Genomic DNA, 27082 nt, shown 5'->3' with positions numbered 1-27082 from the left:
AGTGATCATCTCATTTACTAGCTAAATGGAGAGGGATGTGACTGCCAAAGGCAACACTGGGTTAGAATATGAAATTCTGTCAAATAAAACACTCAATATATTGAAATTAAGATGTATTTTTCCCCTTCCAAGTTCATAGACTAATTGCCCACTCCCCCTCTGGTCAGCTATCCACAGCCACAGCCACTAAGACTGTGCATATTAGATTAAGGAGCTAGGGGCAAGATGATTTCCAAGATCCCTTCTATCTTTGACATTCTGTAATTCTATGATTCTATAGTGTTTAACATATTATAATCCTTCTGGAGCTATCTGTCATCTTCCTTGAGATATGAGGAAAGGGGCTACAAAAAGAGGAAGAAGTTAGATATTTTCAAGGGCAGTAATATATCTTTAGCACTGAGGAATGAGCCTTAAAAAAAAGCAAAATTATGAGAACATTTAGCCAGACTATAAGAGTTAACTTGGTGTTTGGGGGACTGCGGAGTGTGAGAGAAAAGAGATATTAGACTGCCTACCAAACTGAAGATCTACAGAGCCATTTGTGCAGATCTCATTGTTACATACTTGTGAAATCTGGACAGTATACCAGTGCCATGGAGGGAAATTGAATCACTTCCATATGAATTGTCTTATGAAGATTTTGAAGATTCTTTGACAAAATAAGATACAGGACACTGAGGTCCTTTCTAGAGTAAACTGTCAAGCATTGAAACTCAATTGTAGAGAGTGCAACTCTGATGGGCTGGTCACGTTGTTAAAATGCCAAATGACTATTTTAGGGAGAATTCATGCAAGGAAGGTGTTCACAGGGAGATCAGAAAAAGTCATACAAGGACACTCTCAAGTTCTCTCTGAAGAACTTTGGAATTGATTGGGTAACATGGGAGACACTGGCAAAGGACCACCCAGCATGGCATGCCCCATCAAAGAAGGCTGCTATGAGCAAAGTAGAATTGCAGCAGCTCAAAAAAAATACGAAATGCACAAATTTAGAGAATCTACCTCAAACGTTTACATGGATTGTTTGTGCCTGACCTGTGATAGAACATTCCAAGCTCAAACTGGTCTGATCAATCATAGTCAGATGCATTGTAAACAGTCCCTAACATAGTGATATCATTTTGGTCCTCTTGAAGAATGAAAGACAATAACCAATCCCATCCTGTCCACTTACCAGTTGATTTTTAAATTTTATTTTAATTTCCAAATTCTTTCCCTTCCTCCTCATTTTCCTCCATCCATGAAGAAGGCAAGAAAAATAAAATATATGTGTAGTCACACAAAACTAGTTTCTTCATTGGTCATGTCAAAAAAAAAGAGAGAGAAGAAAATAAACTTCAATGTTCACTAAATCGTCTAGCTAAAGCTATTGGCTCTCTCTCTCTGGAGGTGGATAACATCCTTCTTTATAAGTCCTTTAGAACTGTGACCATTGGGGGCGGCCAGGTAGCACAGCGAGTAAGAGCACCGGCTCCAGTGTTGGAATGACCTGGAAATCGAATCCTGGGCTCAGACACTTAGCACCCTCCCAGAAACACCTGGCCATGTAACCTTGAGCAAGTTACTTAACCCCAATTGCTTAGGGGTGGCCAAGTGGCTCAGCGAGTAAGAGCACTGGCTCCAGTGTCGGGATGACCTGGATCAAATCCAGGCTCAGATACTCAGCACCACACCCAGAAATAACTGGCCATGTAACCTTGAGCAAGTTACTTAACCCCGATTGCTTTAAGAAAAAAAAAAGAGCTGGGACCATTTACGAGTTAACATTAAGAAGAAAGTTATAAATTCTGGCAGGCAAACAGTGATTCAGAGGCAGTAATGTGGACTCAAGAAAAGAGACTGAGATTTGGGAAGCCCAGGAAACAAACTGATACAAGAATGCCAACAAAAGGCGACCTGCAGAGTAAAAAGTTATAAGTAAAGATGACTGCTGCATCTCAAACTGGCAATAGAAGGGCTTGTCACACTCTCCCATTTTGCCAGCACAGATTTTTTGTTTCAAGGGTTGTAGACAAAGAGAAAGATTGATCCAAAGTCATCCCTAGAGTAGAGTGAATCAGGATGATTACTCCTAAATTTTCTATTTTTCAGGGATTTGTGCTTTTGAAAGCTTATGCAGAGACTGATGAGATGGGTCCTATGGAGAAGAAAGCATAGCTCTTTTGGGAGTGCTTGAAAATACAAAAACAAAGAAAAAAGACTCATATGCATATAATCAATAAATCTACACCTCTCCCAATCCTGCAAGAGTCACCCAAGCAAAACCAAATAAAATTTTTCCTTTCTCTAATTACACCCAAAGATAATAGTCCTTTTGAACGATTTGCTCAGTAAACCAAGTAAGCTCTTTCAGGGAAGGTACCATATCAGTGTTGTATTTTTTAAAATAGTATTTCATTTTTTCTAATTTACATGTAAAGATAGTTTTCAGCATTCATTTTTTATAAAATTTTGATTTCCAGTTTTTTTTTTCTCTTCCTCTCTCCACTCCCTCCTCCCCAAGACATCAAGCCATCAGAGACAGGTTATACATGTGCAATAATGTAAACATATTTCCACATTAGTCATGCTGTGAAAGAAGAAACAGCACAAAGGGGGAAAGCCATGAAAAACAAAAAAGGTGAGAATAGTATGCTTTGATCTGCATTCAGACTCCATAGTTCTTTCTCTGGATATGGATAGCATTTTCCATCATGAGTCTTTTGGAATTGTCTTGGATCATTGTACTGATGAGAAGCGCTAAGTCAATCACAGTTGATCATTGCACAATATTGCTGTCACTGTGTACAATGTTCTCCTGGTTTTGCTCTCTTCACTCAATATCATTTCATGTAAGTCTTTCAGAATTTTCTGAAATCCACCTACTCACCATTTGTTTTGCACAATGGTATTCCATTGCAATCATATACCACAACTTGTTCAGCCATTCCCCAATTGATGGACATCTTCTCGGTTTCCATTTCTTTGCCACCACATGAAGAGCTGCTATAAATATTTTTGTACATGTAGGTCCTTTTCCCTTTTTTATGATATCTTAGGGATACAGACCTAGCAGTGGTATTGCTTGATCAAAGGGTAGGCACATTTTGATTGCCCTGTGGGCATAGTTCCAGGTTGCTCTCCAGAATGGTTGAATCAGTTCACAACTCCACCAACAATGCATTAGTGTCTTGATTTTCCCACATCTCCAACATTTATCATTTTCCTTTTCTGTCATATTAGCAATTCTGATAAATGTGAGAGTTCTTTTAATTTGTATTTCTCTAATCAATAGTGATTTAAAGTATTTTTTCATGTGACTATAGGTAACTTTAATTTCTTCATCTGAGAACTACCTGTTAATATCCTTTGACCATTTATCAATTGGGGGATGACTTATATTCTTATAAATTTGACTCAGTTCTCTAAATATTTGAAAAAGTAGGCCTTTACCAGAAACTCAGTGCTGTATTTTAATCCCAAGCATCTAACCTAGTATATAGCACATATTGGGAAATGTGAAATAAACCATTCTCTTCAGACAAGATTTGTTCGTAGCATTTTTACACTAAAATTCACTTGAGCAAGTTGGGGGAAATGACTTCTTCAAGGATCAAAGTGCCTTACATCATGTAGTGAACAGAAAATTCTTATGTGAAAAGAACAGGACATTTATTGTTTCCAGAAATTCCAACAATGGCTGGCCTCCTGTCATAAAACACAATTACTGAGAAAGGACATGACATTAAGAATTACTTAATGGGGGTGGCTAGGTGGCGCAGTGAGTAAAGCGCCGGCCCCAGAGTTAAGAGGACCTGAGGTCAATTACGGCCTCAGACACTTAACATCCACACAAAAAAACTAGCTGTGTAACCTTGGGCAAGTTACTTGACCCCAACTGCCCTCCAAAAAAGCAAAAAAATAAAATTATCTAACGGTCATTTTTTTTTGTTTTGCTTTTTGGAGAGGGGAAGGTAGGGCAGTTGGGGTTAAATAACTTGCCCTAGGTCACTCGGTTAGTTTTGTGTTAAGTGTTTGAGGCTGTATTTGAAGTCAGGTCCTTCTGACTCCAGGGTTGGTGCTCTTTTCACTGTGCCACCTAGCCGCCCCCCTAATGGTCATTTTGATTTGACGTTAATGGATAAACAACATCTTCCTGATCACAGGAGTACCCAGTTGGTGAGGAAGGGTAGAAAAAATGACGGTTCTGAGAAACATATTCCTAACAAAAGGGAAAGGAAAATTTTTAGGTGGAAGTAGTTAAGCTGGCTTGTACGGAACTAAAAAAAGAAGCATGTTGATTGGATATGAAGTGACTGTTTTACTTCAGTGGTCCAAATGACTCACTGGTAGGAGTAGGTGTATCAGCAATGCCATATTCACAATGCCTATGGAGATTACAAATATGCTGATATAATTATCCATTACAAAATACGTCATGTTTGCCATATGAGGAAATAAACTAGAAAATTTATTAAGATACCAAAAGACTGAGTCCCAAAACCAGAAAGTAAAAGCCATCAGAGTAGTTATGATATTGGCACAGGTAGATAAAGTAGAAAGCACCCACATTTTCAAGCCTTTAAAACAGAACAGGCTACCTCAGGCAAAGGTCCTCCTCTCTCCACGCACAGCAACCACCCAGCGTCCTGGAAGCTGCGCTCCCAGCAGCTCCGGCCCCTGGCAGTCCTCAGCAGGAGTCCTTAGCAGAAAGTCCTTAGCAGTCCTAACTCAAAAAGGGATTCGCGCTGCCACTGCCTCTGCTGCTGCCACTGCCGTTGCCACCACCGCCAGCCACTGCAGGAACGCTAGCTTGGCTTCTGCTTCCTCTTGCTCCGCCCCTTCCTGCTACGTCAGCAAGTCCAACGGGGCATGGAAGATCTTTAAATCCCATAACCCTTACAGTAGGGGAGGAAAGATGTTATGGAGGGACCTTACCTAGTCAGTCCCCTGGTAATTTATGTTTCAATTTGGAAGGCTCAGAGGTATATATGCTCAGAGGTAGTCATTGAATAATTTTAAAATGGAGATTTATTTAGCCATAGCAAGAGAAGAATATTCAACAAAGGCAGGCACTAAGGACATCCTGAGTTCATTCAAATAAGCAAAGTTCCCAGTTTACCCATTGTAGCCCATAGGCCAAATGTTAGGGTAACGTTGGAGCTCCTCCTAGCAATTTTTGGATTCAGAAAAACAAGAAGTAATCAATAGCCTGAGTCATTAGATCAAGTCTCAAAACTAATTAGAGAAAAACAATTATAATTTGCATGGTTTGGGGAATGAGGATCCTGCACCCGCCATACAGTACACCGTACAGTTATAGAGGGAAGGAAAAGTATACTCGTGGAATTGAGGAGGGGAGTATTGGGAGATATTACTGTGAGAGTAGATCATTTAACAAGTCAGATCCTGCTTCCTATGGTAATGGACTTAAAGGGTTAGCTCAAGAAAGATTTTGATGCAAATCATGCACTACATTACATTTGGGAAATGTGGACTTCAGCTTAAGAAAAAAAAAACATTTTGTCAACTCTTTTAATGGCATAATTAAGAACATAGAATATAGTAATTAAGAACATAGTAATTAAGGACAGTCAGAATCTGTACAAGGAGTCTCTTCATGGGTTCTGCTACAAATTCCAAAAAAGGTTAAAAACACCGGAATGAAGATGAGACCATGAGCAGCCCCAAACAAGATAACCAGAAACATAATCTTGAAAAAGGTCCTGAAGATGTAAGCATTTGCCGCAGCCAAGGCAACCACCCCTATTATGGTAGAAGCAGCACCTTGTACCACTGGGTAGCCCAGAAGATCCAATGCCTCGATTACTTTTTGATTTGCATTCATACTGTCACTAGAAACAAATGCATAGGAAATATGAGCAGAAAAGTCTACTGAAAACCCAATACAAATGATAAGGTTGATCATGGATATGGAATCGAGATTGATATCCCAATATGACATGAAACCTGCCACACCCACAATCACAGATGAAATAGCAAAGGTCACCCACAAAGAACACAGTGGATTGGGAATGAACAATAAGGAAATTATCAACATGGCGGCAGCTGCGACAACAACATTTTGAATAGTGTTGTCTATGATCACAGAATACTGATCATAATAGATAAATGCAGGGTGATACACAGTAAGGTGAATGTCACACTGTGCAGCAGTGCTTCTTAGCTGGTTTAACATCATCTTTTCACTTACTGCAGTACTGACATTTACGGACTGAATGAAGAACCGTGAAGACGATATTTCTCTTGCAGCTGTATTAACTTGAACATCCCACTTATACTCTGGAAATAATTTTAAAAATTCATCTAGGTGTCTGATGAAAATAGTCCTATTATTTATATTGTTGTGTGTGGTTTCTAAATATATCTCATATGCCCGTAGCCAAGAATCTGAGTACGTTTTACTCATGTACGTATTCTTTTCTAATGATTCAATACAACTGTCCAAATAGTTACGAGTGATTTCATCCCAATATGGTACAGATTTAGTTACAAGAACCATGACCCTGGGACCAAATTCTGAAAAATATTCCTTTTCCATTGAATAATAAGGAACAACATAGGAGCTATCACTGGCCAGGTTTCGAAGGTCTATACCTTCCTGGATTTGGAAACATCCATAGATACTAGCAGCCAGGTAGCCAGCATAGAGCAGTACCACAAACAACTTAGAACAGATATTGGTGAGAAAGGGGCCATAATACTCCCTAAAAAATGTATTCATTGCATGGATTTCTTCTTTACCATCTGGTGAGATATAAAGGCCTTTTCTACAGAGTACCTTTTTTGCAGTTGAACATTTTCCCTGTTCCTGTTGAAAAACAAATTGACTCAGATAGACTTCAACTTTACCATTGAGGGCAAGAAATGCTCCAAAACAGGTAATGTTATATAAAAAACAAAAAAGAAGAGTTGTTCCTGTATAGATACAAAAGGCCTGCACAGATCTGAAAGAGGTCATGATCCCAACATAGAAGGCAAGCACATCCGTCAGTGTGGTGATTGTAATGGACACAGCTGCTTCTGCATAGGTATCAGCCAGCCTTTCTTCAATGCTATGGATGAGTTTGGTCCTCTGCCAGGCAGAAACCATGATAAACATGTCATCAACACCAACTCCTATAAAGTAGGGAGAAAAAACTGTAGTTTATAACAGTTCATTCAAAATTAAACAGCCTGATCCAACATTTGTATCTATTTGGTAATGACAATCTGTACTCTCCTCTCTTCTTCGCAGAGGTGAGGACTGTATATTTGTACATTACACACATACTGTGGGACTTGGTTGATTTTCTGGTTAGCGCTACTCAAGTGCTTTTTCATTCTTGGTAATAAAGACTGCCTCTTTGGGTAGGGCAAAGGGAAAAGATATGTTTGGAAATTAAGATAATGTAAAAAAAGATATGAATACAATTTTTAAAAATTAATATATTTTTAAACAATGACAAGATGTATCCTTTATGACAAGCTGAATTAGAATCTACAATTTAACCTGATACCATCAGAATATCTTGAAAAAAGGGATCTTGGCTCCTTCATTATAGGAAATACGTCAGCCTCCTCATAGGTTTGAGTCTCAACCCTAAAGTCTCATAAACAGACATTAAAACATGATTGTTTAGGCCATGTGGCAGATGGGTTTGAGATACTACTAGTCTTCTGAGTCTCTTAATCTTACAAGGTGATCGATCCACTTTGTGAGTCCCATCAAACCATGAAAATATACCAAGATATTCTGCCATGAGGCTTCAATCTCCAAAAGCATCCCAGGACCAATAATAGAGTAGCTCACAACCCTGTTATAGGATCTGATATAGTTGTATTAAGGTACCTGACCTAGCTGTGATGTAGGCCAAAGTAGAATCATTGAAACTCAGTTGGAAGGGATATGCTAAATTTATCTAGTCCAACCTGTCCTGGTAGAGAAATTTCTCTATAATATTTCCAAGTAGTCATCTAGTTGTCATTTGAAGATCTAAAGTAAGGAAGAACTCACCACTTCTGGAGGTGGATAATTCCAATTTTATATTACTCTAATCATTAAAGTTTCTCATTGCACCAAGACTGCAGTTTCCAATCACTTCCTAATTCTACCAGCTGGGATCAACCAAAACAAGTTCAATCCCTCCTTCACCTGACTGTCCTTAAAATATTTAAAGACACCTTTCCTTTCTCTTTCACGTCTTCTCTTCTCCAAGCTAAATGGCCCTGTTCCCTTGCCTACCAGATAAACAGGACATAAGCGTATTGTATTAAATATAGATAGGAGAGTTATAATACTTGAATGTTTAAAATAAATTGATTACATAACAAAAAATCTGTCTATTTCTAATAGGTCTTATACAGATATGAAAAAGAAGTTCCTTTTTCTAGTGTAATTTGGGCAAACTAGAAAGACCCTTTGCCTTGAAATCTTTCCCTTATTGGTTAATGCCTGGAGGCATTATGGTAAGTAGGAAGAAACTCATGTAGCCAGGTACGGGCCCTTTCCTTCTGCCTGGAGAAACAAGTCCTCAGTGCTCTGCTACAAGAAGAAAAGCAAGAAAAATATATAGAAAAAAGCAGAGGAGAATCATAGCCTTTGTCAGGGGGTTAAAAGTGGGAAAATGTGACATAAAGAAGGAATGCATGAAGAAAAAAGGAAGCTTTGGAACAACATGAAGGTGTGATACTCTTCCCAAAGAGTCAAGGTTCTTGACCTGGAGACATCCAAGAGGGTCCATGGATTGATTTCAGGAGGTCTATGAACTTGGATAGGAAAAAATTACATCTTTATTTTCACTAACTTCTAACAGAAATTTAGCATTTCCTTCAGTTATGAATGTAGACAATAAACAAATTATTCTGAGGCAAGGCTTTATAGTTTTCACTATGAAACATAGGTTTCACTAGACTGACAAAGGGAACCTTGACATAAAAAAATGGTTAAGTATTCCTACCTTAGATGGTGGAATTGAACACTAGAAGGAGAAAAAAGTCTGTCATGTTTTAACTAATTACAACGAGAACTCAAAGAAGACAGGTCACTGAGCTCTGGTCAAATGAAAAGGAGACAAGTAATGCTATTGGCTATTTCAACATTGAGAGATACTCAGCCAAAGGTCAATCTGACATGAATAGAGAGTTCTATTGTCTTCTTGGGTCTAATATCTAGGGTGTGACAACTAACCTCCTGAGACTGGTCAAAATCTGATAATCATTCTCTATAAAGAGAGCAGCAAGTAGTGGAGCCTGGCCCTAACACAAAGAAGACATCAACCAACAGGGGAAAGGAAGGGAAAGAGAGGGGAGGGGAGGGTGTAATGGTAAGGGAATTTGAAGATCTTCCCTTAATAAGCCTAAGTGAATTTGAGGATCTTCCCTGATTTGAAAATATACTCTGCCCCCTAATAGGCTGAATGTGGTCACCTGGGGCTTGTGGTGGAAGGAGTTTGCTGAAGGGTGGAGCAGAGCCCAACAGGAGAAGTTTGCTTACGGGAGGCTTATTTTTCGGGAACACCCACACCTTGTTCTTTGTAACTAGGTAGTGGGTCACAAGGGTTGTGATGTTCTCTGACCCTGGAAAAGGCTATATATACCCTGAGGTGAGGTTTTGCTTTGTTACTCACTTTGGGAAGAGTTGTGTGATTTGGCCAGATGAGACTCTGGCCAGCCGTTGAACCCCCACCCCCACCCCTTTGAAAACCCAGATGTTGGTGCTTCTCTCTCTGGTAACTAACACTGTATATATGAATGGTCAGACAGCTAGAAACCCTGTCTGTTGAGTTGTATTATTTTCACTGTATTTTTTGTCTGCTGGTAATTTCTATTTGTATTCTCTGAAGTTCAGACTTTTTCCCTTGAACTAAGTACATGATATATGTTTGATTAAAGTAAGACTGTTAACCCTTTTTGAGTTGCTTTCCTTTAGAAAAGCTGATCAAAGAACCTGTGCTAGCAGTCATCCTGGGTGTGCTAGGGTGCTCCCTACTACAGAGAGAAGGGGAGGGGAGAGGAAGTGTGAAGGGAAAGGAAGGGGAGGGAAGGATCTAAAGAGGGCTAAAATGTAATGTGATGCTTTAGAATGCCTCTTTGGGGAATGACTGAATAAATTGAGGTATATTAATGTAATGGAACAGACAGATAAAGCAACATCTGTTTATGTTCATCTGACACTTGAATATGTATATATCATCATTAAAATGTCAAAAGAGACTATTTCAGAGAATCTTGGTTGTATGAACTGACCCAGAGTGAAGTGAATAAAACCTAAAAAACAGTTTATACAAGAAAAACAACATTGTAAAGAAAAACACTTTTGAAAATTTTAAGAACTCTGAACTACATCTCCAAAGGACTTGACCTACAGGTGAAAATGAGATGTATATTTTTGGATAAGGTCATTTTGTTCATTTGTTTTACTTGACTGTGCTTATTTGTTACAATTTTCTTTCTTTATTTCTCTTTGTTTCCAATTAGGGTAGGGGAATCAGAATAAGGAAGGTTTGCATAAGTAAAGACAAAATATAAAGCCATTATAATATTTTAAAGGCACAAAAGAAATAGAAGGAAGTTCAGAAAGAAACATATACAAGCGGGACAATTTTGCACATAACATGTAGAACTTATGAATGTACCTTTTTAAAAAAACAAGCAATGTGAAAGAGATTCACAGTTTCTTATAGAGTCTGCTTTTGTGTTCTATATGTAATGAAATGTTCTTGCAGAGAGGGTGTCTGTTGATTGGACAGTAACCAAACAAAATGTCATACATGAATGCACTAGAATATTACTACACCCTGAAAAATATGAATTGAAAGCATCCAGAGAAGAATTAGAAGATTTGAATGAACGAATGCAGAGTTAAATAAGAAAAAAATACACACATTGCACTACGGCAATGGAAGTGGAAATAAAAGCAACAAGAAAAAAGAAACTCACAAAGCAATATTGAAAGCTGGATGATTGTAATGATGAAGCATGGCCACCACAGAAAAGAGATGAAGAAATGACCTCCTTCTTTTCATTGCAGAGCTGAGGGCCTATGAATGTGGAATATTGCTATCATATTGCTGTCATTTAATTGATACATTGGTTAGTTTTGCTAAATTTTTTTTATTCTTTTTTTATCTTTGTTATAAAGGATTCCTCAGAAGGGGTCAGAGATGGATAGATTTTAAAATGAATGTGATATAAAAGCAAGAGATGTCAGTAAAAACATATTTTTAAATGCAGGAGAGAGAAATCTAATGATGTACATGGGTCTAACCAGATACATAAGAAAAGATGCCCATAGCAGATCCAATATAGATAAAATATGATGCAGACAGTATCCCAAAAGGAAGGCAACATTAAACCATATGGCCTCAACTAACTATTACCAAGTTGCTGAAGTCTAGATTAAAAAAGCAGGGGGAGGGCAGAGAGGCAATAAGAGATGCTAGTAGGGATTTAAGAGTTAATGGGATCTAACATAACTGAATTGTAACGTAATATAACTGACTATGGAATGGCACACATTATTCAAAATGAATCAATAGAAGGAATGGTGGAATATCATTGTGTAATAAGATCTACTCAGGGAAATCATGTATTGGAGTGGTGGAATGAGGTGAGAAAGGATTTGTATGAGTGTCAATAGGTGGAGAATCAGAAGTGAGGTTGGGGTGAAATTATTCAACAAACCACCCAGTCAGAAGGAAATGAATAATGAGTTGAGGCAATATCACAAAGGGGTCAGGAAAACACGGTATAATTCTAAAGGACTAACTCTCTGGGCATCTTTGGAAATCTTGCTGTCAAAAGCAGGACAACTAATAAATTACTGACTTGCATTAATGACAGTTTCATTCTTCAAAAGATGAAGAAAGTGATGAGGAAATTTGCTGTTCTATATCTGAATCAGACCAACAACCAGTTCTTCTTTATTGACATAGAAGTGATAGGAATATTTCCAGCAAGTGACAACACCATTCTAGTCAAGGAATCAGGCAATAAATATTTATTAAATGCCTGCTATGTGCCAGGCATTCAGCTAAGGGCTACAGATACAATGAAATGCAAAAGACAATCCTTGCTCTCAAGGAGCTTACAGTCTAATACAAAAGACAACATGTGAAGAACTATGTACAAACAAGATATATACAAGAGAAATTGGAGCTACCCAATAGAAGGAAGACATTAGAACTAAGCAATTGTGTGAAGATTGAAGAGATAACACCCTTCATTCCTATTTCTGCCAAGTGGTTTTGGTCTAGTGGTTATTGGAAGATGGTGGTAGCAATAGACAGGGTATTATTGGCCCTGCTGGCCTAGAAACTTTTTTTTAAAGCTGTATTGAAGTGTTTGGTTTTTACATGGCAAACATTTACGGATCATCTGCACTTCCCAAGATCTCTCTTATAACAAATAAAAGAACTAAGCAAAACTAACAATATGGAGACCTCATCCAAAGAAGCACGTAACATTCTACATCTGTAGTAACCTCCACCCCTACTTTTCTATTTTTAATAAATTACTTTAATTAATAGAAATATACTTTATATCTCTCCAACTCCCAACCCAATATGGGAGAAAAGAGAATAAAAATAAATTCCTTGCAAAAAAAATGCATACATGGAGGCATTGAGGGTGTAGCTCACTGTGGTGTGGAGGATGAGTCACTATTCTATTATACTCCCCTTCAGAGTAGTTGGCAGGAAGAATGTCTACCTTAAGCTGAAGCAGCATTACAAGACATCCAGGTTCATCCCCTGAACTCCATTTCTGCAACCTGACAAATTTTTCTGTGGGGAGATGGTCACCATATTCTTATTCCATAATCATCAATTTGATAATGATGGTATCTAAGTGAATAGAACATTGGACTTGAAGTCAGAAGACCTAAATTCAAACATGATCTCAGATAACTATTAACTATGGTATGTGGCCCTGGGTAAATCATTTAGCCTATTTACCTCAGTTTCCTCATCTGTAAAATGGATTTAATGACAGCACTTACCTCCCAGGGTTGTTGTAAGGATCAAATGACTCAATAATTGTGAAGCACTTGGTACATAGTAAATGCTACATAAATGTTTGGTATTATCATTAACTTTCTTTGCCTCAGTTTCTTAATCTGTAATCATGGGGGCAATAATAGCACCTATTTTCATAGGGTTCTTGTGAGAGCATTAAATAACATATAAAGCATTTTGGAAAAACTTAAAGCACTTTATAAATATTAGCTATTATTGTCATCATCATAATGTCTCTATTCTCCCATCTATTACAATGAGTAAATAAAACTTGGACTTCTACTATTCAAGCACTGGGGACTATAGGAACTTTTAAATTTTCATGCTCTTTATGTGTAGAACATATAATTACATGGGACCAGAAGTTCATATCTTTCACTTGTACCAAAGGATTCAAAAAAATATCCATTACTCTTGTGATTGTGATAGATATGGCTTAAATAAATAACTCTTACCTTAGAAAGGAGAATGGAGTAAAAGATAGCTATAGTATTATGTAGACCCTAAATACTGAAGGAAAACCCCCCACCAGATTTCTAACGACTCAGAGAACCTCCAAATGACAAAACTTCTACAGGGCAAGTCAGTCAGCCCAAGAGAGATGGAAAATTGTCAAGAATTAAATTCTGAAGATACCTTTTGGTGTCCTCAAAGAAAGAAAGTGGAAGTAGTCTAAAGATTCCAACATGTATGAAAAAGATCATCAACCAAAATAGATTTTAAAAGATACACACAGAAAAAAAGACAAAGACAGATGGTAGACCATTACACAATGATAGTATCTTATGAGAAACACTAAAAACACAGAGTGAGCAAGACTGTGAAAAAAAAAAGATGAAAAGGAGAATTAAAAAAAAAAAAACCTATATCAATGGAAATGAGGAAGAAGAAAAATGGGACATAAAAAGTAAACAAAAGCTACATGACTACTTTGATGAGATGGATGGATACACATTAATGAAGAGAAGCAAGGCTGAACTCCACTCTTATTTTGTTTCAATAATCCTTGGGCTGGAAAGGACAGAACAAAAATAGGTAAGAAGGTCTTGAAACCCAACATAAGAACAAGATTGTAAAAGATCACTACCTGTCTTTGCTAAGTTAGTTTCATTAGACCAACATTAACTGAATTCCAAGAACTGGAGGCTATGATTGCTGCACCCCCATCACTGATTTTTACAAGAATATGGAGCAGGCAGAATAGAAGCACGACCTTCCTGCGGCTCCGGCTTCCACCTTCCCCAATCCATGTAAAAAGGGAACTCTAAACAAACTTTGGAGCTGCAGAACCCACAAAATGACACAGAGAAGCTAACCTCCAGCTGAGGACAGCCCAGCAGGCCGGCAGGAATCCAGCGCAGAGCTCTGGGAGCCGAGCCCAGCCCCATGCCAAGGCTTTAGCCCCAGGGCGGGCCTGACCAGCCGCCTGCCAGAGGGACTCCAGATTAGCAGCAGCTGTGGCCGTTTCCAGATTTATCAACACATAGATGCGAAGGACAAGGTGAGAGGCCAGTGCAGTCTGGACTTTGGGACCCAGTAAGTGGGAGTGCGTGGCTTTTACCCCCAGGGCGAGAAACCGCTGAGACGCCAGCACAGCCTGCCAGCACCACGTGGCAGCTTCAGCTCCTGGCCTGCAGAGTGTAGGGGGACCAAGCACCAATCTGAGGGGTAATCGCTCTTGCTTTAACCTGCTTGGATCTGGTTTGCAGTCTAGGGTGGAGGTCCTGGGGTGTGTGTCCAGCTTGCCAGAGTGTGTGGAGACCTCAGAGAGGGCACCCATCTAATACCTCCGGCAGCTGAGAAAACCCCAGCGTTTGGGATGAAAACTCCCCTGTCTGGTGGCAGAGTCCTACTGTGGCAAAAAGCCCATAAATCAAGGAATTCAGTGGCAAAATGAGCAGGCAAAGGAAACAAAGCAGACAGAAGATTCCAACATTACACTCCTATTTTGGGGACAAGAAGGAGCAAGGCATGGAACAAGAGGAAAACAGTGAAGTCAGAACTCCTGCGCCAAAAGCTTCAAAGGAAAATACAAGCTGGTTACAGACCATAGAGGACCTTAAGAAGCAGATAAGGGAAGTGGAGGAAAAATTGGGAAGAAAAATGAGAACAATGCAAGAAAATTATGAAATTAGAGTCAACAGCCTGACTGAAGAAAATAATACCTTAAAAAACAGACTGACTCAAATGACAAAGGAGGCTCAAAAAGGCAATGAGGAGAAGAATGCCTTAAAAAGTCGAATTTGCCAGATGGAAAAAGAATCTCAAAAGCTCATTGAGGAGAATCATTGCTTCAGAATTAGATTGGAGCAAATGGAAGCTAATGACTTTATGAGAAATCAAGATGTTGTTAAACAGATCCAAACAAATGAAAGAATAGAAGGCAATGTGAAATATCTCATGGGGAAAACCACTGACCTGGAAAATAGATCCAGGAAAGATAACTTAAAAATTATTGGACTACCTGAAAGCCATGACCAAAGTAAGAACCTAGAAAGCATCCTCCAGGAAGTTCTCAAAGAAAACTGCCCTGATGTTTTAGTACCAGAGGGCAAAATAGAGGTTGAAAGAATCCACCGATCACCTCCTGAAGAAGATCCCAAAAAGAAAACTCCTAGGAATGTTATAGCCAGTTTCCGGAATTCCCAGATTAAGGAGAGAATATTACAAGCAGCCAGGAAGAAACAATTTGAATATTGTGGAAACACAATCAGGATAACCCAGGATCTGGCAGCTTCTACACTGAGGGATCGAAGGGCTTGGAATGTGATATTCCAGAGGTCAAGGGAGCTGGGACTAAAACCAAGAGTCACCTACACAGCAAAACTGAGTATTATGTTTCAGGGGAAAATATGGTCATTCAATGGAATAGAGGACTTTCAAGCATCCTTGCTGAAAAAACCAGAGTTGAATAGAAAATTTGACATTCAGATACAAGAAGCAAGAAAAGCATGAGAAGGTAAACAGGGAAAAGAAATCATAAGGAACTTATCAAACTATTATCGAACTATTAACATTCCTACATGGAAAAACAATAATTGTAATTTATGAAACTTTTCTCAGTAGTTGAAGGGAATAGAAATATATATGTCTATATATGAGGGTATATGGGCATATGTGAATGCGTGTATATATATGTTTACAGGTATACATAGATAGAGGGCACAGGACCAATTTAACAGGAAGGGATGATACTTAAAAGGTGAAATTAAGAGGTGAGAGGAATATAATGAGAGGAGATGGGGAGAGACAGATTGGGGCAAACTATCTCATACAGAAGAGGCAAGGGAAAATGGTTACAATGGAGGGGAAGAATAGGAAGGCAAAAGGGAATGGGTCAACCTTATTCCCATTGAATCTGGCTTGAGGAGGGAGTGAAATACACACTAAATAGGGGTTCTCACCCTCCAGGAGAATAGGGGGGGAAGGGGACGAGAGGGGGGATGATGGAAGGGAGGGCAGGCTGGGGGGGGAGGGAAGTTGGAAGCACCCACTTTTGAAAAGGGACAGGATCAAAGTAGAGAATAGAACAAATGGGAGGTGGGATAGGAGGGATGGAAATATAGTCAGTCTTTTACAATATATCTACTATGTTATTGTTTTGCATTAGTCGCACATGTACAACCTATACTGAACTGCTTGTCTTCCCAGTGGGGGTGGATGGCAGGGGGGGAAGGGAATGAATCTGGAATTGAAAGTTTTAAAATCAAATATTCAAATATATATATGTGTGTGTGTGTGTGTGTGTGTGTATACTATTACTAATACCATCTTACATGTAATTAAGAAATAAGATATACAGGCGCTGAGGCATAGAGATCCACTGGAAAAGTCAAAATGGGTATGGGAGAAAATATGGGAGAGAGCAGATTGGAGGTGGGGATATCCTGTGGGACTGCTGTTTTGGGGGGATGGGTGGGGGGAAAATGGGGAGAAAATTTGTAACTCAAAATCTGGTGGAAACGAATGATGTAAAAAAAAAAAAGAATCCCAAAGGAATTAGTTTTTTAAAAAGTGGGAAGGAAAGGAGTTTAATAGTACCAGATCTCAAACAATAAAACAATGTAATAGGCACAAGAATATGGAGCAAAGGAGAGGTACCTTAAGACAGAAGTAAGGCAAGCACTTTTCCAATATTCACTAACAGAGGAGAAAGTAGAATCTTCAAAATATTAGGCAGCAAGCTCAACATTGAACCCTAGCAAAATTTAATGACATATTATTAAAGGGATTGTTAGTAAACATCTAGGAAAGTATATGATGATCACAAAGAGTCAAAAAGTCTTCATCAAGAACAGCTTATGTAAGCTGTACAAAGAATAGGCAGAGAAGAAGTTTTTTTTTTAATATAATAAAAGTACATATCTAAAACTAAAAGTTAGCATTACAAGCAATGGAGATACACTAGAAGCCTTCTCAGCAAATATAGGAATAAAGTAAGAGGGGTGGCTAGGTGGTACAGTGAGTGAATAGAGCACTAGCCCCAGAGTTGTATGAAGGGGTGGCTAAGTGGCACAGTGAATAGAGCACTGGCCCCAGAGTCAGGAGGATCTGAGTTCAAATCCAGCCTCAGATACTTAACACTAACTAGCCATGTGACCTTGGGCAAGTCACTTAACCCCAATTGCTCTGCCTTCCCCCTCCAAAAAGAAAAAAAAGCAAAAACATCTCTTTCCCTTTTATTATTGGCCATAAACATAGAAACATTAGCAATAGCAGCAACTAACCAAGTATTTCTTAAGTGCCTGCCATGTGCTTCCAAGGATGTTCACATTCTATTGGGGGAAGGTGGTACAGTGGGTAGATTTGAATTAAAATCTGGTCTCAGACACTTACTAGCTGTGGGATCCTGGGTAAGTCAATAACCCCTGTTTGCCTCAGTTTCCTCATCTGTAAAATGGGGGCAATAATAGTACCCACCTCCCAGGGTTGGTGTGCAAATCAAATGAGATAATTTTAAAGCACTTAGCACAGTACTTGGTACCTAATAAGAGCTACATAAATATTAGTTATTGTTATCAATGTTAATAATGAATACAAGATAAACGGGTGAGGGGGGTTGAATTGACACCTGAAGGAAATCAGGAAAGACTTTATGTAGAGGACAACATTTGAGGAGAGTTTTGAAAGAAGATTCTAAGAATCAGAGGTAAGAAGGGAATGCATTCCATGTATGGAGGATAGCCAATGTGAAAGCACAAGACAAGGAATCCTCTATGTGGAGAAGGCTGGTTTAAGCTTGCTATATCTTCAAAGTAAATATCCCTTTGTATTAGTTAATTGATGTTCAGTGGTTAAATGGAACTGGGGCACTAGTCATTAAAAGAGAAAGGAATAAAGTCAGTGTAGGTTTGAACCAATGGCATTAGATAAAAGAGATGCCCTTTAACACTTCAGGGCACCCTGGCTGACTATCTCAGAACCAGACTAGTAGCATCTTACTCTCAAGGTTCAAAGGTTTGTTGTGCCTCAGTTTTCCCATATGTAAAATGAGGGAGTTAGGTTAGATGACCTCTAAGGTCTCTTCTACTTCTAGGGCTATATCTATGATCCTAAGATGCTGCACTGTTTAAAAGAATTGTCAAGGTGGAAGTCACGGGAACATAAAATTATCGAACTTCTAAATCATGCTGCTGAATGTTTTTAAAATACATTTCATTTTTGTAGGATATAGTTCTGAAATTTTCCCAAGACTATGTTCCTTGATTGATATACAAAGAACTCTAAATCTACTCTACTTGCCCTTTTGAATACCCAACCTTCCATCTCCTGCCTTCATATGTTTGTACAAGGTGCCTATCTGGGCACTCCCTCTATTCTATCTCAAAAAATGCCTGCCTTCCTTTAAAGCTTCCAGAGCTCAATTCAGTTGCCATTTTGCCTTTTCCAATCATCAAATTGTTGGTACTTTCTCCACCAAAATGACTTTGTAACTATTTTGTATTGACCATTTATGTTATCCCTCCCACCCCCCAGTAAAATATAAGCTCCTTGAGGACTGGGACTGTTTCATTTCTGTCTTTGTAGCCCTAGTGCCAAAAACATTGAGATAGATAGGTAGACAGATAGACAGACAGACAGATAGATACATAGATACATAGATCAGTAGACAGATAACTCAGTAGATAGACAAAAAGACAGATATAGAGACAGATCAATAAGTAGGTGGATAGGATGGATAGATAGATCAATAGAGAGGCAGAGACAGAGAGATCAGTAGACAATGATGGAGATAGAAATAGACATATGTGTATATAGATACATAGCACATCCTCAATAAATGTTTTAAAATGAAGACAGTTTAACAATGTAAATAACTTCGTTCCTTAAGTGTGTTTATTTTGTTTGTATGCCTATATTTACTGGTAAGAATGAAAATGGAAATAATTTTGTATTGTGTAGGCCTGGTATACAAATTCAGAAGTAGATAAGAAAAGCCTAGAAGAATCATTCACTCAAGGAACCTAATCCACTTTTTCTTCCCAGATTTCTTAACTTAATTGAAATGGATTTATAATCCTATTTCTCTTTTACTTACCTAGAATAAGAAATGGTGCATTGGAAACCGTGACAACAAATGGCACCCCACAATACAGCAAGAGGCCAAAGCTGCTCAACACTGCTAAACCAGCTGAAATGACTCCAAACGCTGCCACCCACATTTTGCTGATTATGTGGTTCATCCTGGAAATTTTGAAGAGAAACATTACCGAGATATTGACCCATCTACTTAATTTCAGTTAATTCAAATAAGTTTTCTTGTAAGTCTGTAAAATAGCATTAAATAGTGAATTTATTCAGAGAACTGACTTTAACTACAGTTATTAATTTATAGAATTTCCCACTTTGAAAAGATCAAGCCTTCTGGTTTTTTAAGGTTAATGCCTCCCTCAATATTGATATGCAGAGACATATACAAAAGGCAATGTGAGCCTCTTTTTTTTCTAGGTGTCGCTATAAACATGGCCCACTTCCTCTTTCAGTAGAAAGCCATTTAGGTTTATTTTGTGGTCAATAAATGGCATAGGCATTCTCTGAAATGATCCAGAGTGTAAAGTCCAGAGTTTTGAGCTAAATCACGGAAACACTGAATTTCAGAATAAGGAGGATTTCCATTAACCATCTAGTGCAACTCAATTCCCACTGTGATATACCAGTCTTTGCTTGAAGATCACTTGTGTGGCCTATTCAAAATATCTCCCACTAAATGCAACATGACTTGGACCAATGAGGAAGTGAATGAGGTTGTCAAGAGAGAGAAACAAAAATTGAAAACGTTGGAAAAATATGAACAGTAAAATATGGAGAAAGCACTCATAAGTCAGTGAAGAATTTAGAAGGCACAATGAGAGAAGTAAGAGAAGAATCACAAGTCTTTGGTGTTTCTGAGGCCAAAGGAAAAGAATTTATATGGTATGAGGGGGATGGTAAAGAGAATTATTCAGAGAGGTCAAGGAGGAAAATAATGGGGGAGGGGAATTCACTTGATCTATAACTAGATGTTTAGTGGCCTTAAAGAGAGTAATAGAAACTGAAGTCCAACAATTGAGGAAAAAGCAGATACTGAGGAAGTAGAGGCAGAGTGTAGATAAATTTTGTCATGAAATTTAGTTGTGAAAGGGAGGAAGTAGACGGATGGAAGTTGAATGGGATAAAGGAGTGAAAGAAAGGCCTTAAAAAAGAATTGGAGAGACCTGGACATGTTCAAAGGCAGAGAGGTAGGAGCCTATGGTAAGGAAAAAATTGATGACAAATGAGAAAAAAAAAGTCCCAGAAGAAGCATAGAGGAATAAGATCATGGACATAGGTAGAAGGCAGTAGAGACATCTTTTCTTATGTGATCTGAGGTAAGCAAAAGACAGTAGGTAATGTAGAGTTTTGTTGGAATGTTGAGGGAGGGCCTCAATCTTCCCAATGAACTAGGAGGCTAGGTCAACTGCTACATGGGGAGAGGCTTTATTAGAAAGGGATAAGGGTTAAGGAGGAGGTCTTATGGGAATGTCATTTGTACCCAAGGTAGTGAGACCAGATGACCAGACTTGGGGTACCAGTACAGCTAGAGGAAGACTGGGGCAACAGGCACCACTGATGGAGAATTTACAGAATTAATCTGCTTCTATGTACAAAACTGGATTTGCTATATTGACATTTGAAACTTGGCCTTGGTTTCCAGGTTCTTGGCAGGGGCAAGGCAAAGCAGTGCTTATCTGACAGGGAGCCAACATAGGGTTCCAGTGTCATTCACATGTTCAATCAATCTCTACTTCCTTCCCTGCTGCCTACAAACATACACAAGTTTCCCCATCCTTAAAAACAAAACCAAAAGAGGCAATTTCTTAACCCTATTAACTAAAACTCTTTCCTCTATTTCAAAACTAAAATCCTAGAAAAAGGCTAGTAATAGCTAACATTTATATAACACTTTATTGTTTGCAAAGCACTTTATATGCCTTATTTCATTTGATCTTCCCACTATAAGTAGGTGAGAATGTTTTTAATGTTTTATTATATAATTATATAATCAAATAAATACATAGATCAGTAGACAGATAACTCAGTAGATAGACAAAAAGACAGATATAGGACAGATCAATAAGTAGGTGCATAGGATGGATAGATAGATAGATCAATAGAGAGGCAGAGACAGAGAGATCAGTAGACAATGATAGAGATAGAAATAGACATATGTGTATATAGATACATAGCACATCCTCAATAAATGTTTTAAAATGAAGACAGTTTAACAATGTAAATAACTTCGTTCCTTAAGTGTGTTTATTTTGTTTGATAATTATCATTATCCCATTGTATTACTGAAGCAGACAGAGGTTAAATGACTTGCCTAGGGACATACAGATAGCAGTTGAAGCAAGAGTCAAACTTGGGTCTTCTTGACTCAAGTCTAGCATTCTATCCCATGTGCCACCAACCTGTCTACAGTTAGGGCCCTCACTTTCTCTCAGCTCATTTAATTCTCAGTCCCTTACAACCTGACTTCTAACCTCATTGCTCAACTCAACCAGCTTGTTTCAAAGTTACCAGTGATTTTAGTCATATCCAGTGGCCTCTTCTGAACGTTCATTCATTTTAACCTTTCTGCAGCATCTGACACTGCTGACCACCCTGTCTTCCTGCACATTTGCTCCTCTCTGTGATTTTGGGCCACCACTCTCTTTTGGTTTTCCTCCTTCCTATTTGGCTGTTCCTTTTCCATCTCCATAGCTGAGCATTTATTAAGTGCCTCTTATGTGTGAAGGGGTTGGAGATGCAAAGTAAAAAAAAAAAGGAAGCGTTCCTTACCCTCAAAGAGTCTGCAATCTAATTAGAAGAGACAACAGGTACAAGTTGATTAAAAAAAACAAATACAAGGCAATTCTGGGGGTGGGCACTAGCAGGAAGTGGAAATAAAGAAAATTTTCATGGAGAAGGCAGCACATGAGGCAAGTTTTTTGTTTTTTGTTCTGTTTTGGAGAGGGGAAGGCAGGGCAATTGGGGTTAAGTGATTTGCCCGAGGCCACACAGCTAGTAACTGTTATGTCTCTGAGGTCAGACTTGAACTCAGGTCCTCCTGACTTCAGGGCTGGTGCTCTATTCACTGTGCCACCTAGCCACCCTATGAGGCAAGTTTTGAGGGAAATGGGGATTTTATGAGTTAAACGTGGGTCAAGAGTGCATTTTAGGCATGGGAGGTAGTTATTACGAAGGACCAGAGATGGATGTGGAGCCAGGCATGAAGGATAACAAGGAGTTAAGTTTGGCTAGAGCATGAGGAAAGTGAAGTAATACTGAATAAGATTGGAAAAGGTAGATTGGGGACAGTTTGTGAAGGGCTTTAAAAGCAAAACAGAGGAAAGGATCCTGAAGTAATGTGTGGCCAAGTCTTCAAAATCTTCCATGTTTCTAACTGGGTGTAGTCCAAGACTCTGTCCAGGGCCCTCTTCTTTACTCCCTCTCAAGGTGATCTCATGAACTCATAGATTCAATTATCATCTCTATGCAAATGCCTCCCACATCTATATCCCCAGCTCTCACTTTCCTCAGCTCTTATCCATCCCACAACATCAACTACATATTGGACATTTCAATTTGTATGTTTTGTAGACATTTTAGACTGAATAGGTCCAAAATAGTATTTGGCATTGTTCCTTTAAAAACCAAACCTCTTCCCACCTTCCCTATTTCTGTTAAAGGGAGTGCTATCCTTCCAGACACTCAGGTTTTCAACCTAGGAATCACCTTGACTTAGTACTCTTACTAACCCTCTCCCTTCCACACTCTCATCACACCTTTATTGCACTACTTTTATACATTTACCTATTAAAAAAGTAAATTATGATTAGAATTGCATTGAAAAATCTCTTCTGCCGGATTGTAAGCTTTCTGTTATTTTCCTTTTAGAGTGTCTCCCTCAAAACCTTTAATATGCTTGGATAAAATAGGTGCTTAATAAACATTTATTGAATTAATATAGGATGCTAAATAACGTTGAAATGGAAAAAATTAAATCAAACTAATTTTGGGTGTCACCTAGATAGGGCAAAATACAGTTGTTTTGCTCAACTCAACCAGGATTTTTAAAATTGAGTTCCTTCAAACACTTTTTGTGCACCGTTTATAATCCTTGCAAGAATGATGGAAATGCTATAATAATTTTTGAGGTCCTCCCAAGAATAAATAAGGATTTTTTAATCTTCAAATTCAGAGCTCAAACTTCTGCTTTATCAATATAGTCAGAGAACAATTTATAATCAGAAAAACAAAGACTGTCACAGTAGAAAAAGAAACTCTTATTCCTGTTACAATTAGGGCACACGCTTTATCAGTGATTCCTGCAATAATGTTTTAATTTTTTTTGAGTGGGGAAGGTAAAGCAATTGGAGTTAATTGACTTGCCCAAGGTCACACAGCTAGTTAAGTGTCAAGTGTCTGAGGTCGAATTTGAACTCAGGTCCTTCTGACTCCAGGGCTGGTGCTCTACTGCACCACCTAACTGCCCTATAATGTTTTAAATGTAACTTACTTGCTTCAAGGTTGCTCTGCTCCCTTAATATAAGATTATATTCAATACAAATACAAAACTAGTACCACTAACACAGTGAATAAGGTAATTACTGTGTATCAATTCTAACTTGTACCAGCTTCTGTTGCTTCTAAGCTTCCTCATAAGCAAATGGTGATGGGAACAAAGAGAAGATAATATTCAATTAAGAATTAAAAAAAAAAAACATGAAGCACAGTTACCTATAACAGGAGATCACTGAAAAGAATATGATGAGAAAATAGGAGACAGAAAACAATGGAATTACTTCCTTCACATTTCCTTCGAATTCCTCCTGTCTGGACAGGGATGTAAAGTAGGACACCTGACATAAAACAGAATCAGGCAAATTACATTTTTTATTTGTGCATACATTTTAAAGGACAAAATACAACAGTTTATAATTTATAACGTAAAAATTCTAGGAGAAATTTAAATATAAACATTCTATTTTTTGCTACAGAAAAATTCAAATTTGCTAGCACCATCCTCTTTTCCCACATTCCTCACTGAGTCATAACCTCCATTACTTGAAAAAAAAAAAAAAGGCTCTGGGGGCGGCTAGGTGTTGCAGTGACTAGAGCACCGGCCCTGGAGTCAGGAGGACCTGAGTTCAAATCCGACTTCAGACACTTGACACACTTAGTAGCCGTGTGACTTTGGGTAAGTCACAACCCCAATTGCCCTCCAAAAAGCAAAAAAAAAAAAAAAAAAAAAAAAAAAAAGGCTATTACCTTAGGAGCACATTTCCAGAGTCAATTTTGAACCAAGAAAAATTAGGAAAACGGATGTCTCCAACATGAGCAATCTAATATCAATGAAGGGATCAGCTTCTTATTACACCCAATTCTAAATGCTCTCATACCCTCTCAGTTTGACAGGCTCTATAGCCTAGACCCCTATTTCACTCTGGTGATGAGCCTAGCTAGATAGGTCTTCAGGCAGCTTTCCACCCTGATGGTTTGAGACTGCTGCAGCGAACTCGGAGAAAAACCCAGGCAGCATGAAGTCATTGACTTCATCTGATGCCAGCTGTCATCTAAAAGCGTTTTATCCGGAACGCGTAGCTTGCCTAGTCGATAGCGAGCTGGACTGAAAGGCAGTAAGTACTAGATTCAAGTCTTGCCACTGACACATTGGCTGTTTGACCCTAGGCAAGTCACCTAACCTCTCTCAGTGCCCTGGGCAACTCCCTAAGACCCTAGAACAGGGTAATCCACGTTCTTTCCCTAGCCTTGCCTCCCCGTCTCCAACCACACGCTCCCTGTAGGTACCTCCAAGTCCTTCAGCTGTAGTTTCTGCAGCACCGACGGGAAATCCTGGAGGAAAGTGCTCAGCCATGCGCGGCTCAGTTCGCGGTCGAGCGCTGAGTCTTCACGCAGGTAGTACACCAGCTTCAGAGATTTAGCCTTCTCCAGCCTCCTGTAGGGGCTTATCCCCGACCCGAGTTCCACGCCCCCGACCAGGTTGCCCAGAAAGACTGGGGGGGTGCTATTCAGGAAGGGAAAAGTAAGGTCCGTAATGTTCTGAATTAAGAGAAGCGGGTTAGAGAGACTGCACCCAGAGAGCGTCCTGGCGCACAGGCTTTCGTAGGTGAAGGAGACCCCTTCTGAGTCCTTCATACTCAAGTTCCTCACGCTGGAGTCCAACAACCTGATCTCCTCCCACGCCGGTGGTGTCAGCAAGTCCAAGGTATTGACGACCAGGAGCGAGGCGAACGAGCCCTCTGTTGTGAGCCTCGACTCCGAAAAGCGCCACGAGTCATTGGTGGGAAAATACTCCTGGGCCAAGCTCCTCTCCCCCTTCGCCGGGCCCCCAACCGGCGTGAACTGCTCCTCGATGTTGTCGGTTTTGCGCTGCTCCAGGAACATAAAGCCACTTCCCAGGGCGGCCGACAGCATCACCGGCAGCATCAGGAAGACCCAGGGGTACTTGGCCACTACGCACCCCAGCCTGCGGAACAGCAGCGACAGGGGGGCCTCAATGCAGTTGGTGCGGCACTGGGGTGCCCTGACCTGGTAGGCACGGTCTTGACTCTTGCTGCAAGCGACCGCCTTGTCGGTCTCTTTCTGTAAAAGAGATTCAGGCGCCGGCGGCGGAGACAACTGACGGGAATCCGAGGGTGACTTCTGGCCATTCAGAAACATCCTAGGCGTCCGATGCGCTGTGTACGTATTGAGCGCTAAGAAAGCTGGCACCCGGGAGAAATCAAAGGCAGCGCTGCCTGAAGGAGCTGCCCGCACCCCCCAATCACTCGCTAAAAGTTCTGTCTGACTTCACACGCAAGTCCCCCAGGCCCTGCAAGTTCCGTGGAAATCACATCCAAACCCAGCCTTCCTGACAGACGTGGGAAAGGCGGGGAAGTGAGACTGCGAGGACTTTTTCCTGGTCTCCATTTGACCCTTGTCACAATCCCAATGTGCGTTGAGACCTTGGACTGGCTGAAGCATTATTTCTGGAGGGATACTTGGGAGGGGGAGAGGGGAAATCTCAGGGAGTGAGACAACTTTGTTGGGAGATTCTCTCCACTCCTATGTGGACCTCTATGCAAAAGGATCCCTACCAAGAGGCTGAACAGCAAAAACCATAAGCCCATGCCAACAGAGGCTTTCAGGTGTATGTAGAGATTAATGCTCTAGCAATGTAGAGAAGTCAACTGGTCACTGAAGCAGCATTTAAGGTCTACCCAGTTTTGCAGATAGGTGCCACCATCTGTAGGATTTCCTAAGGATATGAAGGATATCAATATAGCGAGCTCTGAATCATTCAAACTAATGAAAGGAAGATTTTTTTTATGGCTTTGGGTTTTCCCATCACATTTATTTTCTCTTTTTTCCCCCTTTTTTGGAGGGCAATTGGGGTTAAGTGACTTGCCCAAGGTCACACAAGCAAGTAAGTGTTAAAATTTGAACTCAGGTCCTCCTGACTCCAAGGCCTGACTCTATACACTGCCACCTAGCCACCCCCACATTTATTTTCTCATATTTGACGTGGGTTAAGGGGGAAGGAGCCCAGATGAGGATCCCCTGTAGGAAGAAGAAGCCCT

The 27082-nt window shown here is 39.6% G+C and overlaps 2 protein-coding genes across 2 annotated transcripts in view; both read right to left on the bottom strand.

Annotated features, from left to right (window-relative positions):
* Positions 1-27082, bottom strand: part of RAB18 (RAB18, member RAS oncogene family) — a 508262-nt gene that overhangs the window by 166670 nt on the left and 314510 nt on the right. The window lies entirely within an intron of this gene.
* On the bottom strand, positions 5567-26183 carry LOC138159833 (patched domain-containing protein 3). Its single transcript, XM_069086123.1, has 4 exons — positions 25311-26183; positions 24240-24361; positions 19537-19682; positions 5567-7122 (listed from the first exon to the last, which is right to left on the bottom strand). Exons 1-4 carry the CDS (start codon positions 26181-26183, stop codon positions 5567-5569), a joined length of 2697 nt encoding a protein of 898 aa, XP_068942224.1.

The sequence above is a fragment of the Petaurus breviceps genome, unplaced genomic scaffold, assembly GCF_028583685.1.
Source record: "Petaurus breviceps papuanus isolate PSGF00001 unplaced genomic scaffold, PetGlider_PUasm1.0 178, whole genome shotgun sequence".
Taxonomy (NCBI): domain Eukaryota; kingdom Metazoa; phylum Chordata; class Mammalia; order Diprotodontia; family Petauridae; genus Petaurus; species Petaurus breviceps.
The sequence above is the reverse complement of the archived record's forward strand: the minus strand, read 5'-3'. Positions and strand labels throughout refer to the sequence as shown.